The 15332-nt window shown below is 31.3% G+C and overlaps 1 protein-coding gene across 2 annotated transcripts in view; it reads left to right on the forward strand.

Annotated features, from left to right (window-relative positions):
* Positions 1–15332, forward strand: part of LOC117115054 (8-oxo-dGDP phosphatase NUDT18-like) — a 32182-nt gene that overhangs the window by 9151 nt on the left and 7699 nt on the right. Inside the window, exons 1-3 of one of the 2 annotated variants that reach the window (XM_033258705.1) lie at positions 4637–4787; positions 6570–6833; positions 14780–14906. In XM_033258705.1, coding sequence (XP_033114596.1) covers positions 4746–4787; positions 6570–6833; positions 14780–14906 — 433 coding nt within the window. In that variant the 5' untranslated portion in view covers positions 4637–4745. Of the gene's footprint in view, positions 1–4636; positions 4788–6569; positions 6834–14779; positions 14907–15332 lie in introns of those variants that run through there. The other variant, XM_033258706.1, reaches the window with a different exon arrangement.

A 15332-nucleotide genomic window follows, 5' to 3' on the forward strand; every position in this document is an offset into this window, starting at 1 on the left:
TTGTACAATCAACATCCTTTGATTCAATGCCATAATTTTTACATAGACGTAATTCAATTAACAATTTTTTTTTTATTAAATCATTATGATTACAATAAACGTTTCAACAGGCATTGCAGCTGTGATAATGTAGGTGGCTTCAGTACGGTGTTTATTCGAGAGCGGCTCTTTTGACGCTTTTTGAAATACAGTAATAAAAAAAATACTCTGTTCCACTAGTTTTCTGGGAGTTCAATGACCTACTCTCAGTGAGGTGGACGATCTTGTTAAAGATTGCCACTGCACTTATATAAATATCTATTATTATTACTGTATTATTAAATTAGCAATAATTAAACTTACATTTGCTATAATTTTAACAATTATTAATTAATATTAACAAAATTAAATAATTAATTTTAAATTAACTTATTAAATTACTTATTTTATTATCATTATGGTCAGTCAGTAATTAATATTTTTTAATAATTACTGTATTAATGAATATTAATAGAATTAAATAATAATAATTAACATTAATTGAACAATTATATTATTTTATTGCCATTATGGTAAGTCAATAATTAATATTTTTCAATTATTATAATATTATCATTTATTATCTATCAATCAACTATGTTTTTTTCTAAACATATGTTGCTGAGGAAGACAATGAGAAGACCAACCGGAAACCCACATGTTCACTTTTTAATGTTTGTGTTTGGTTGATCTAACTTGTCTGTTCAGTAACTTTAATTTACAATTACTATAATTTTATTCATTATTAATGAATAAAAAAATTAAATAATAATAATTAATATTAATTAATTAATTATATTATATTATTGCTGTTATTGTAAATCAGTAATTAATATTTTCAAATTATAATCATTTGTTAGCTATAAACTGTTATTTTCTAAACATATGTTACTGAGGAAGATTGTGGGAAGACCAGCCCACATGTTTGCTTTTTTCATTTATGCTTTCGAAAGGTTTGTAGCGACGCCCAACCACACCCACCTTTTTTCTCATCGGGGACATCAACCCCCTAGCCATCAGGCACCTTGGACCCCCTGTCGGGGAAATCCTGGTGCCGCCACTGAATGTACTATCAGTTTGTAGAACATACTCATTCATTTTGCTGACATTAATTGTTATAGCTTCACTGATTAATGAATGTACTGTAGGAGATTAGACAACTCCGAGGTCGTTGACCTGTGTTGTATATGTAACGAACAGTAATCATACAAATGCAGGTATATTATGTACTGTCATTCAAGAGTAATTATGGCAATGAAAGGCAATGAACTATTTCTCCAAATGTTCTTGATTTTTAATATTTGTATCTTAAGCTCTTTCCACATTGTTGTATGCCCATATATAGTCATAATGTGCCTATATATGATCATGATGTGATGTCATGACCATATTAGTCATGTCACATGTTTTTGTCAAATAAAATTTGACAGATAAACAGGGCTTTATATTTCCATGGGGACATGTCCAGCTTATTGTATTAAGAAAAATAATTGTACTGTGTTGTTGATATGAACATAGGCCTAGTACCGGTAAGATTTTTAAGGTAATGCAATTTCCAGGCACCAAGTCCATATTCTCAATGTTTTGCATCTCAACCCCAACTGCCAAATCCTGCATTTGCCTCAGCTACTGTATGTGATTGCTTATAGCCTTCTCTGTATTTGCATTAAAGTTTCTTGGGTACCTCAGTGAGTCAGCACTTTTGCACCCTCAAGGGGAAAAATACTGTACACATATAGTAAATGAAAAATAGTATAAATGGCTGCCATATCACTTATTATTATTATTATTATTATTATTATTATTATTATTATTATTATTATTATAATTATTATTATTATTATTATTATTATTATTATTATTATTATTATTATATTCTTAATTGACAGTCTGCCAAACACTCCTGCCTTACATATTTTGAGTTTAACTCAAAATTTGGTTTGTTTTATGGCTTCATGTTGAGAACAATGATGGTGAATATAATTATCATTTTCATAATTATTATTTGTGAAATTCATTACTAATACAATTGTGATAACCGTTATTCTCATCGTAATCATATTTTTCATTAGTATCATCATCATATCAAAATAATGGAATCATCATCATCATCATCATCACCATCATCACAATCATTGCCACAATCACTCATTCTTTAATAATTGCACATGTTCCCAAAGCAATATCTTTCTATGTTTATATGGGTCAGCATAGTACAGTACAGTTCTCTAATATAGAGTAGCAAGCTATCAACTGTGACAAGATTGTCCAGGCCAGTTGATTAGTGCACTGCACTATAGATCTGAAGTTCCTCCAACATTCATAGTTTACACAAATTGTATACTTCAAAATTCAATATGTATATTTTGATTTTTCAAGACAAATTTCCATTTTTTTTTCCATGCTCGGTATTTTCAATAAAGGTTATGAAGGTTTTGCCTCATAAAGAGACTTGGTTTATATAAAGCATGATTCTCATCCTGTAAGTGGCAAGTGTACTTGCAGTTGGATGTGAAGGAAATTTAAAAAAAAAAGAAAAAGAAAAGATATGACGCAATGCAAAAATTGATGTCTGGATTAAGCTTTATACATTTTTACAAACACCCAGTGGTTCTGATGCACCCTCATTCTTGCATAACTAAAACATATAGCAACAATGACAGTGCATAACACCCATCTTTATTCATCACAGAATTTGTATACCCACCCACTAATGACATCATTCGATTTTCTATTTCCCTTCAAGATTATAGCATGGAAAAACAAGTCATAACTTTCCCTGCAAACACATCTTTAAAAGAAGAAAGTTATTGGCCTTTAACATCTGTCATATTCACTCAGCTAATACTGTATACAGTGTATATAAGTTTAATATGAAGGTCAAGAGATGAGGTCAAGAACAATGGTGATATGGAGATCCACCCAAATCACGTACTTTAGTAAATTTCATAGGAAGTTCAAATTATATTTTGAAAGAATTATGACTTTTTCCAACTGTACAGCTGATCATAAACAATTAATTTCATGTTTCCAATTGGCTGAAAGTTAGGTTTCAAAGTCAATGCCACCAGGGCAGTTGCAAAACACTTACCTAATAGTAGGGAATCTTATGAAGCAAAATTTATCAAAGACATCTCAAAGTCAAACACTAATCATCATTGAATCCCAAAAATAATTCAAAACATATGTGATAGTGTGATTACATGCTGGTAAAATATACTTGCCTACAAAAATAGAGCTAACTGTATACATAAACAAATGTTAAAGAAACATTGAAAATTAACACCTGTTTTAAATAAACAGTTCATTTGCATTCTAAGAAACGTATTTACAGTACTGACGTATTTTGAAGTTTGCCTGTATTATGATTAAACGTGTGTCAGAGAACAAAACTGGGTTTTGCCAACGTAATTGATACATCAGTCTTTTCAAACTTGTTTGACTATTTGTTTAACAAATATAATCAACTAAAACACAATTGAAGTGATTTTAGTGAACGCAAAACTCCATCAAATTGCCCATATAATACTTTCTTATTAGAATATAGTACTGTTATCGCATACAACTGAACAGTGCAGTATACGATAACCCAGAATATGGGCTTATACAGTTACAACTTACATAGTTCTTACTTAGCTTGGTGTTGGCTATTAAAGTCAACATAGTTATTCATTAAATAAGTTCATCACATTTGTAGATAACAATAAATATATAATTTTCTTGGATGATACCCTTCTTCAGGATGATGCTAGATCCTTCATTCCGGTGGGATGAATCCTGTTCATTGATGATGTCAAAAGAGGATTGTAAATGTGACAACATAGTTATTGATTAAATGATCTAATTATATGAATAATGTACATGCTAATCATTTATTTGGTATATGTTCTGTATTAATACCCCTTAGACTAAATTGCTATATAATTTTCAGTTCAGATTAATTATCAATTGCATAGAATGTTGGCACCTGCATGGCTGTTTTTGCAGTGTTATATTTTTTGAAACCATCTACTAGTAGAGATAATAAGAAAATAGTTAGTTAATAGGATGATTTTTAAAATGAGCATATACTGTAGAAAACAAAATAAAATTGGAAAAAAACAGCTTTACAAAGAAATATTTTTTGTTCTATGTAGGATATAAATATATAATAATAAATAAGTGCTGTAAAAAACATGTTCTGATTCTTAGTAACAGATGATTAAACCATTGAAATAATTATAGTGTATAAAATATTGAAATTATAAAGTTATGAAAAATGATGAAAATCCAATTTTTGCTAATTATTACAATTTGATTCAAACCACTATTATTAAAATTCAAGATAATTTTTTAATGTTTATTAATAATACTGGATTTTTTGGAAACCAAACAGTACTCCTTTGCTTTATTTGTTGTTGAGGGTCACACATGTACATACATATCTGATTCTTCCTCTAAAGCTTCACTGAATAATTCTACTAATTTATAAGAAAACACAAAAAAACAAAAAACAAACGTCTTCTCGTAATGACATCATCGTCTTTTAGGACATATTATTTGCATTCCAGCATGTTTCTCTCCACTTATGATTGGTCGACACGTTTGATTGGTTGCTCTACTCAACATGTCCTATTATTAAACCGGCTTTTCCATACCCTGCTCTCAATAGTTGATATGGCCATAAAGTAATAGAGATTAGTCAAGAGGTATTGTGTAGTGTAGCCTGCTACAGTAAACTCTTTACAATGGATTACAGGTACTATTCCCATCATGTTATAAACTCACAGGTATGGTATTAAATGATTTCTTTTTAACTTGATATTTTATTTTAGTAAATATTTGTATTTTTCTTGACTGCATTTCTGTATTTTTCAAAATTTTACATTAAATAATCTGTTTAGATTAAATTGAGGTAGTTGACCTCTCTGTAAATATTTATTAACCTTTAGTAATTTATTTACATATCTATTTTAGTTTGAAGAAGCACCTTTTTATTGTAATATCATGTTCAAATATTGAATTTTATGACAAATTATGATATTATGTATACTGGGTGCTCTGAATAGAGCAAGTTGCTCTCCAGCACACTTTTTTTTTTATAAGAACCAGTAAAATTTTGCCCAGGCTCAGTGTTCTTATTTTTTTATGTTTTTAGGCGCAAAATCTTCTTATTTTATTATCATTCACACTAATTAAAGATAAAGAATTATTATTGTACATCAGTATATTACTGTACTATATATCAAGTGTAACATAATATAGTCACACCTACTGGTACAGGTAGGTACAGAGAAGATTTGTTGGTTTTTCTATTTTTTTTTAAACTAAAAACCTCATCTGAAATCTTACCTCAGCCTCAATTTGTTTTTATTTTGTTCTTAATTTTTAGGTAATTTCAGACTCATTGTTCTTATAAAATGTGTTCTTATAAAATTAAAAATTGGATGCTGTATAAACTAATTCTCATGAATCTAGGGAGTGGAGTTGTTTTATTATGATAAAAAAAAAAAAAAAAAAAACCCTAATTTTTTCCTATATTTAACTTCTATATTTTTTTTCACATTCATCAATGAATGACTTAACAGTTACAGGATGGAAGTGATACCAATTAAAACTTAAATCTCTTATATGATTCTTTGGGATAAAGTTGGTTTTGTAGTCGTGAGAAAATTTGTGCGTGACAGGAAGTAAACGCAGAACCCTGGGATTGGAAGGCAATCATCTTAACCACGAAGACTTTACTACTATAGATTACAATTAGTATTCTGTCATTGATTTTCTTTTTACTCTATAGCAGACAAAAAATTACTGTAAATGATGAAATAAACTCTCTCAAATAAGCGATGCACCAATTATATAATAATTATTTGTTTAGAGGAGTCACTCTCAGTGTGTTATAATATTAATAGTAACCAACCTCTCTTGATATATATATATGGCTTCATCGTAACTAATTTTTCATATGTAAAAACTATCATAGAATTTTTTAACACTAAAATATTTTGAATGACACTCATAAGTGCCACACTGATATATCTAAAAACTTTATATTAAGCTGTAAAATTGTGCTTTAAAAAACATTACCAAGAATAGTAGATATTTCTGATTACTCTTATTGCTATTTTGAATAATTCTAATTCTAAATATAAATAGTTATTATTTATAATTAATAATGTATGGTTAAGGTAAGAAAGGTTGATTAATAACTATAGCATGTCATATCAATGTGAAAATCATAAATTGGACGCGGGCAAGTCTCTTTGCCTTTGATCTTCTCACCATTGCCTTTATGTATTCCCCGAACCAACTATCGGCAACAGATCTTTCACTTTTGCAGCTACTACACTCTGGAAATCTCTACTATTACATCTAAAGCAATCTTCGACAATATCCACTTTCAAAACTAACATCAAAGCTTTACGTTTTAAGGAAACTTCATAACATTCAGTCATAAGTGCTTTTGATTTTAACATTGTGTTATAGTTTGTGCTATAAAAATTTTCAATTATTATTATTATTAATTATTATTTTTATAAAATAATTGGAAATCTACAATTAATCTTTTGTAGATGGCTATGACGGACATTGAACAGACAGTCGGTGAACTGCTCTCTGGCCAGCCACCTAACTTGCCCGTGTCCAAGTATGACATCATGCGGAAGAAGGCTGGTGAAAGTCGGCCGGCGATTATGAACGAGAACCTGACCATCATAGTAGCCGCGGTGATCTTCAACGATAATGGGCAGGTGGTGATGGTGCAAGAGGCGAAACCAGGCTGCCGGAGAAAATGGTACTTACCAGCAGGCCGCGTAAACCCCAATGAAACGCTAGAGGTAAAATCTTGTAATCTAAATTGAAGTGATACAACTGATTTATCATAGATAATCATTGTGGTTTTGTGGTATAGGTGCCATCTTTCATATCTCAAAGTCCTGGGTGCAATCCTGGCGAAATATGTTGCACTTTTTTTTACTTCCCACGCCTCATACAGGTGCGTATTTATAGAGCATTAAGGGTAGAAATAGTTGGTATTCTACCCCCAAGCCTCATAAAGGGGCTTGGTTGTTGAGCATCAATGACCCATTTCCTAGCCACGTAGAACTCTATTCTTCCCGAGCCTCTTAAAGGACAGACTTAAAATTTATAAAGCATCAATTGTCCATCATGGTTTTGCTTCTCTTGACTTAAAAAAGCTCTGGATATCTACATATTTAATATGCATAGAAGGATGAAAATGTTGAAATGATGAAATCTCTATAATGTGGGAATTTTGGGATATTTACTATTATACTATTTTTCAACTGAATTGGAAAGAGATCTACGTCACCATGATTTAGAAACTCACTGGACTAACTTCTGATTCTAATGATTTTAAACATTTTAGATGATATGTCTGATATAGATGAAAATATTTCAATTATCATTGATAAATATTGTAAAAAATACATTCAACAAGCATTGAATTTGAGATCATATATCTATAAAAACATTAATACCTAAGCACCACCAATATTTTAAGTTATTTATTTCCTTTATTATTATTATTATTATTCACATTATTATTATTATTATTATTATTATTATTATTATTATTATTATTATTATTGTTTTTTTTATTTTTTTAAATTTTTTAATATTTATTTTTTTAATAAACTTGTGTAATGAAATGTTATCATTTTGCTTTATATTCCAAACCCCTTTGTACCTGTAATAATTTTAGTAATTAAGGTATTTTTCTTTTCAATTTACTGTTGATTTTTCTCTTTTGGATGCACCGTCATTTTGGATGTGTGCCACTGTATAAAAGTGATTCCAAATAACAACTCAACTAAACTATTGCCACACCCTATATTCTTATTAGCATGCCTTACATATGACATTTGGTAGATGAAGAAAGAGGAGGGATGTTCCTGTTTCCCCTCTAAGTAGCTTCTGCTTTCAACTTTCTCAACTTCACATTCCCTGGCTTGAATGTTCTAATTACCTTGCAATAAAAAGATAACATTTCCTGTAAAGCGGTGATTAGTTTTCTTGATTAGCTATTGGATGAATCAAGAGAACAGAATTAAGAATTGTAATGGCAGAAACAGAGCGTAACGACAGATAATGGTGTTGATGTATTCCATGTTATTTGTACCATGATGCCTTTTATATTTGCAAATCATAATTGCTGATGAAATGTTTATGGACATACAACAGTTTTTTTTTTATAAAATAAAATATGATAGTGTGGACAAGAACATGTGACATGCCTAAATATGGTCATGATGACATCATATCATGACCATATATAGGCACATCATGACTATATATGGGCATACAACCATTTTTTGTCAAAGATAGTGTGGACAAAGCTCTAGAATAATGATAACAGAAAAAGACACCACTTGAGAGACTTACTCTGTGTTCACATTGGACATAATTTTTACCAAGAGGAAGGGTAACTTTACCTTAATGAAATCATACCACTGTTCACACTTCACATTTAAATAAGCAGTAGGTTTTACTGAGTATCAATGCGTGCAGTACTAGTATGCACTCAGGAAGGTTTTACTAAGTTGTGCTTTCGCATTTGATTTTCTGCTCAGGAAAAATAGCACTTATTTTTTGAAGAACCTTACCATTAAAGTAGAAAAATTTTAGCTTTCTGAGTCAATAATTGATGTTTCTACATTTAGGTTTTGGTTTCTTTACAACAATTAAGCTGTCCAGAGTCGGTTTACTCATTGTCATGTGAACTTTCGTGATTGCTTCTTGTATTTTTCTTGTCTGATGTATGTGTTTGGTACTTTTGCAAACAATTTTATTTGTAATAATAATCTGTCTAGTGTTCTTTAGCTCTGTCACTGCCTTTTTTCTTACGTTCAATACACTCACATTCATTCATCTCCCCTCTTGTTTGCTTCTTTCCATATCCACTCCTTACCATATTCAATCACCTCTTCCCTCCTTTTCCGGTATTGGTTTTGTGCTGTATATGTTGGTGTAGAAAATATAAACAACGGTCGCATGTTTACTGACCTACTGAATGTTGCAAAATCAGATGAAATACTATTTTCCTGTTATTGTTACCTCTGAAAATTGACTATTTTTAGCACAGAAATTATGTAACACCCATTGTGGCAAATCGCCTTTTGTTTTTAATATTTGGTATTTATTATTACATTTCTATTTACTATTTCCATTTTGCTTTTGAAATCAACTTTTCCCAACAGTACTTCTTCCCTTGATTATCTCCACTTTTAATACCCATCTTTGATTTTTTTTCTACCTTCATTCTTTCCTAAGGGAAAGAAGGTGTTTATACAGTACCTCACACCTTATGTTTTGTTCAAAAAATATAATTAATTAGAAAGTCCTATATCAATTGATATCCACACTTTTTGTTAATAGATCAAAATATATTTAAGTACCATATTAGCTGGAAAACATTTAATAATAATTAATAATTAATTTATTTATATTGCGTAAATTCCATTAACAGATTTAAACAGATTTCACAGGTTCCTGATTGCTGACAGTGCTCTCAACATAAAGCCCTATCCAGACTTAAATTTTATTTGACAAAAATATGTGACGTGCCTAAATATGGTCATGATGACATCACATCCTAACCATATATAGGCACATCATGACTATATATGGGCATACAACAGTTTTTTGTCAAACAAATTCCAATTGATGGTAACTGTTTTACTTCTGGCTTTGCTATACAAGCACACATCAAACAATTTTTTGTACCAAACACCATGCTCATTTATTACACATTATAAGCTCATATAAACAAAATACAGTATCTGCTAAGCATGTTTTATCTGGTGGTAAGTGTGATGTATGTATTCATGAGTCTATTAGTCAGTTGATCCAGGTAAGTATCCACTCATAGACTACCAACATCACCATTGATTTGTGTATTACTTGAAAATTCTTTGTTCGATTTTTATTATCTCATCATTATTAATGTGATACATTATTCATACTAACGATGGTTCCACATCATTTTCTTTGTTCATAAAGGTACACATATTGTAGATTACTTGATCTTTTGATTAAAGGGAAGTGGGAAACAAGCGATTCTTTGCTTACTTGATGCCTGTGATTTTGAAGCCTTCAAAATTCCCTTCAACAAATTTCCCTAAGCCATTTATAATTTCTCTAATTATTCTACAATAATTTCACATTAATGTTAATTATTCTCAAAACTTACTTAAGTAAAAAATGAGTAGGTAGACTAACAATAGATTTTATTTCACAAGCTTTCGCCCCAATCAATGGGGCTTCATCGGGTAAGTATAAGTGAGTATAAGTATAAGTCAAGAAAAAATTGTTTCCTAAAACTAACTAAAAATAAACGTTTACTGTATACCTTTGACATTGGACTGGTTTTAGATAAAATCTAAATTTATTTTAGGAATCATTTAAAATCCCTTTAAAACTCATTTAAGGAAACCATAAAAATATTGCATAGGTTGTGAACCAGGATGTGGTGACATGATTGGCATATTATCACACGCAACAAACACAACTCATTAACAAAAAAAAATTAACAAATTATAAAATATTATTGATGGAGATTTTATTGGTTAATCCTCATTTTAGTTTAATTTACATATTTTTTTTGTGTGTTACTATTTAGTCTGTTTTGTTACTGGTTTTATATGGGAAGGACTAGCACTACAGCATAACAAAAGTGATAAAAACTATATAAAAAAAGAAATAGAGGGCCAAGAAGATTTTGGCACGTCTAAAGTTTATTTGTGACAATACAATTTGAGGAATGTTTTGTCAGAGACCACCTCGAGGCAGCAGCGTATCTAGGTAGGTGCATGAGGGGTGCACACCCTCCCGCCCTCCAAAACAAAACAGTTTGAGAGAATATTTAAGATGATTCTCCCCTTTCTTCCCTCCCTCTCCCATGTAAAGTTTTCTGGGATTCGAAAACCTTAATTATTATAATTTGTGATATTATGTTGGGTTATGACCTTTTTTATTACTCCAATTAAACTTAATAGAGATTTATTAACATACTTAATACACTATTAGAGTTCATTCATCCATAGTATATTATAACAGTGTTGAGAATTTTTTTAATTTTTACTTGAATAGATATGATATTACTTCAAACATTGAATTTCTGATATTTATACCACCTGTGGTACTAAAAAAAATATTTTTTTGGCACTATTAATGGTATATTGACAACATTACCTTGTAAAATGTGAGCTACTTTGATAAAAGCATGTCAATGATTAGCACAATGATGAGCAATAGGATCTCTTTATAGATAATGCGGCAATGACACACAACAACAGAATGCAGAGCAGTATGCGACAGCATGCAATTCTTTTACACAGCGTGCGACAACAGTTGTGCGCACTTTTGTGGTTTGTTCTGCAGTCAATATGCTCAGAGAATAATATTAAAGTGAATATTTGGTAATATTTTTTGTTGCGCGTCAAATTTTTGGAAATAGAAAATGATTTTATGCTGATTTTACGTTGTTCTGTTGCGTAGTTTCATAGGTCTATTTTCTAGCCCGCTGCTCTGCTTTGTGTAATAAGTCACTTTACATCAATAATCGCAGTATTGGAAGTAGAAAACAATATTCTGAGCGATACATTGCTTTGTTGCATAGTTGCGTAGGTCTGTTTTTTCTTTGTGTAAACAGGTCACTTTACATCAAATAGTCACAGTATTATAAGTATTATAAGTATAAACTGATTCTATGCTGAGGGACGTCGCTCTGTCGTGTAGTTGCGTAGGTCTGTTTTTTCTGCCGCTGTCATGTGCCGCTGTCATGCTTTGTGTAAATAGGTCACTTTACATCTATAGTCACAGTATTATAAGTATAAACTGATTATATGCTGAGGGACGTTGCTCTCTCGTGTAGTTGCGTAGGTCTGTTTTTTCTACCGTTGTTATGTGCCACTTTCACGCTTTGTGTCCCACTTTACATAAAATAATCGCAGCGCCATTGACGATGTTGCCCTAGGAGTACACCACAACTGTTTATGCCTACCTGTATAAATATACTGGGTTTATAGAGCATATTAATTGACAAGTGCTCCTTTTATTGGATTTGAAAGAAATAAAATTGAAATGATAAAAGATTTCTTAAAGTGTGAAATATTATTCTTGCTTTTATGGACAGTTAATTGTAGTGTTGAGTTGAGGTTATGTTTAATTTTATTGGCCGAGTTCAAAAGTTTATAATTTAGTTGTCCATAGTTAGTTCAGTGGTGAATTGGCTTATATTTCATTCAGTCAAGCTTGGTTTTCATACAATCGCCCGTATCCAGGGGGGGGTTTTTATGGTTCGGGAGAACCCCCTTTTCTAGCAAACCACCCTCTTTTCTGGCGAAACACCCTCTTTAAATTTCCCAAATAAGTCCTCCAACCTAACTAATGCACTGCAGACCCACCCAGACACATAAATTTTCAAACATCTGCTTTTATAGCATTATTTAGACCCATAAAGCACAAAAATCCTCTTACTTTGGGGGTTTCGCGACTTCCACTATGGACCTCACACCCAGAAAATCCCCCTCCCTTGGAAGACCTTGTGTCATGGGGACTGCTACGCGGTACAAAGATTGAACTGAAAACACTGTAGCGACAGCGTAGCGATTTTAAGGAAACCTTTCTTAACCGACCAATGTGCCTCTGAGGTATGGCACCATATTTAGAAGGAAAAATAATAATTACGATAACGTTGTTATGAAAAAGAATATTAAAATATATCTAAAGTGGGCATCTGGAGTGCTCAGAAGTGATATTCAATAGTTTTTAGTATCTCATTTATTTTTTATGAGGCTTGGAATAGATATGTTTTTAGTCTTAAGAAAAATCCTAAGTTGTCACAGGGTTTCAAACTAAGACCCTGAGATTGGAAAGCTACATCTCCTCTATGAATTGTATTGTTGAAATGCTAGCACTCACCAGTGCTCATTATTTCTTTACTGGACTGGTAACTATGGAAATCTCACTCCACCCCTGAGTCAAAGGGTACCTGTATCATAAATAACATTTTAAAAATAGTTTTAGTACATTTTGTGAACTATATATCTTCTCCAAGAAAGATTTTGTGTCATATTTTTACATTGTGCTTTTAATTTTTTAAGACTGACTATTCAAAGTCTATTCATAGCAAATGATCTTCATTGAAATAACTCATCAACATTGAAAATACAATCAAGATAAAAAAAACATAAACATGGAATTCAGAAAGGGAAGTGAGCATATATCAAGAATTCCAACAATGAGGTAAACTAAACAAACTTTGAAGTTCAAACTAATACTAATAAATTACAATATAAATCGTGCATTACGATTACATGGTTCTCATTTGAAAAACAATTCTAAAAAAAGTAGATTAATATGTCATAGTTTTAGGTCTTGGCCTGTATTATTCCAGGTAATATTTATTCATAACCTCCCTAATTATAACAGCTATAATTTTGTTTAGTTATAAACATTGAGTGTAAACCACAAACCACAAGAGGTAATGGACAAGTTCATATGAGGTGCGTATACCGAGGATGTGACCTGAACCCTTTATTTTCCTCATATGGAGTTCAATATCCTACAGAATATCGATTGCATGATTTCCGAAGGAAGTAGTTCCAAGATTCTACCTACCAATTAATATGATTTAGTATCTGATAAAATTGTGTATTGATCTATTTTTTGGTGCCTTGATTGTTGACTCTTAAAATCTAGTTGTGTTGATCGGAAGTAGTGGTTTTTTTTTATTTACTATTATTTAAACTTCATTTTTTTACTAGGTTATATTTTATTAGCTATAGTTACTTTAATACATTCAATCACTTATTATTTCCTTTATTTGTGTTCATTGTTGACCATTAAAATCTGGTTATGTTGATTGGAAGTAGAGTGTATCTATTTACTAAATTATTAAAATTAATTTTGTTACTACTAGGTTAATTTTACAAGCTATATTTACTTATACATTCAATCATTTTATTATTTCCTTTATTTTTATTCATTAACTCATTCAATCATTTATTTCTTTCTTTATTTTTTCATTCATGAATCCATTTACAGTATTCAACACACCAATCCAACCTGATCCATGCTCCTGGTAATTATAATTCCTTTTGCTGGTGGATTTCAAATTCATTAGAGAGGAAGGTTGGGCCTGTGATCCAACAGAAAGCCGTTTTCAAGTCAGGTGACATCAGTGAGTGTCAGTGAACCCTCCCGGAATTCCTTGGATGAAGTGTACTTTTAAAGATTGGATTTGGGATTGAATTTTTGTCAGTGGGAAATACACCAATGATAAACCACGAAAGTCTGTAGACTTACTTCCATTGAGGTCTTTCTGATGTTGAAATGGGCAATACTCCCTGGAGACCATTTTTCCAAAGAAAGTACCACATTCTTCAATGTGCATGTGGGCCATATTGCACACGTGACCAACGTGACCAACTGCTTAAATGGTCTACAGTATTCAAAAGACTTGTATTGTAACTTGTATTTCAACCCTACACATCAACGATTGGAATTGAATCAGGGACCTAAGATGTCAATGGTTCAGCATACATACAATGGCTACAACCAGCTAAGCCAGTCCCCTAAGAATATGGAATTAAAAAACAGTAGTAAAATAAAAAAAATTAAAATTTTTTTTTAAAGTTTAGAAGAAGTATATAAATTTTCCGTAAATCTTCTAAACACAATGAAAGTTGTAAGGAATTTTTCATTAAGTTGGACACATTTGCTAGCTAATGGTTTTTATTTTTTCTTTTCTCTTTGATAGGAAGCAGTAAAAAGGGAGGTCTTGGAAGAATCTGGTTTAATGTTTAAACCAACTACAATAATCTATATTGATACGTCTTTGATATGGGGCTATTGGGTTCGAGTAACATACACAGGCTATATCACAGGTAAATATTTGTAAAGTATATAAATATTGGTAAATGTGTGTGTATAGTATATAGATATATATTTATATTATATATAAATAATATATTTATTTCCTCAAATACGAGTCCGGCAGTACATATGGTATGTAGCAAAGAAAAGCCAAACCAGTCACTGCTTGCTAAAAAAATTATTTTGAGTTATTACTAACCCTACTAACTACAGGTTAATAAGTAAAATAAACGTTATGAATGGTAAAACAGTCATTTAAATCTGAGATTTCGTTGGCTACGGTCGCACTAGCGTCTCAAGCCTGGCTTGACTCACCGCGGGTGAGATTTCAAGCCAGGCTAGAAATTCTGGGTCGGTCACACTAGTTGGATTGGCCTCCCAATTATGAAAGTCGAAACAGCAGAGCCGTAGAGAGAGAGTTTGGCCAACTCTGTTTC

This window comes from Anneissia japonica, unplaced genomic scaffold, assembly GCF_011630105.1.
Source record: "Anneissia japonica isolate Jap-2015-1 unplaced genomic scaffold, ASM1163010v1 scaffold24_len2511860_cov200, whole genome shotgun sequence".
Lineage (NCBI taxonomy): Eukaryota > Metazoa > Echinodermata > Crinoidea > Comatulida > Comatulidae > Anneissia > Anneissia japonica.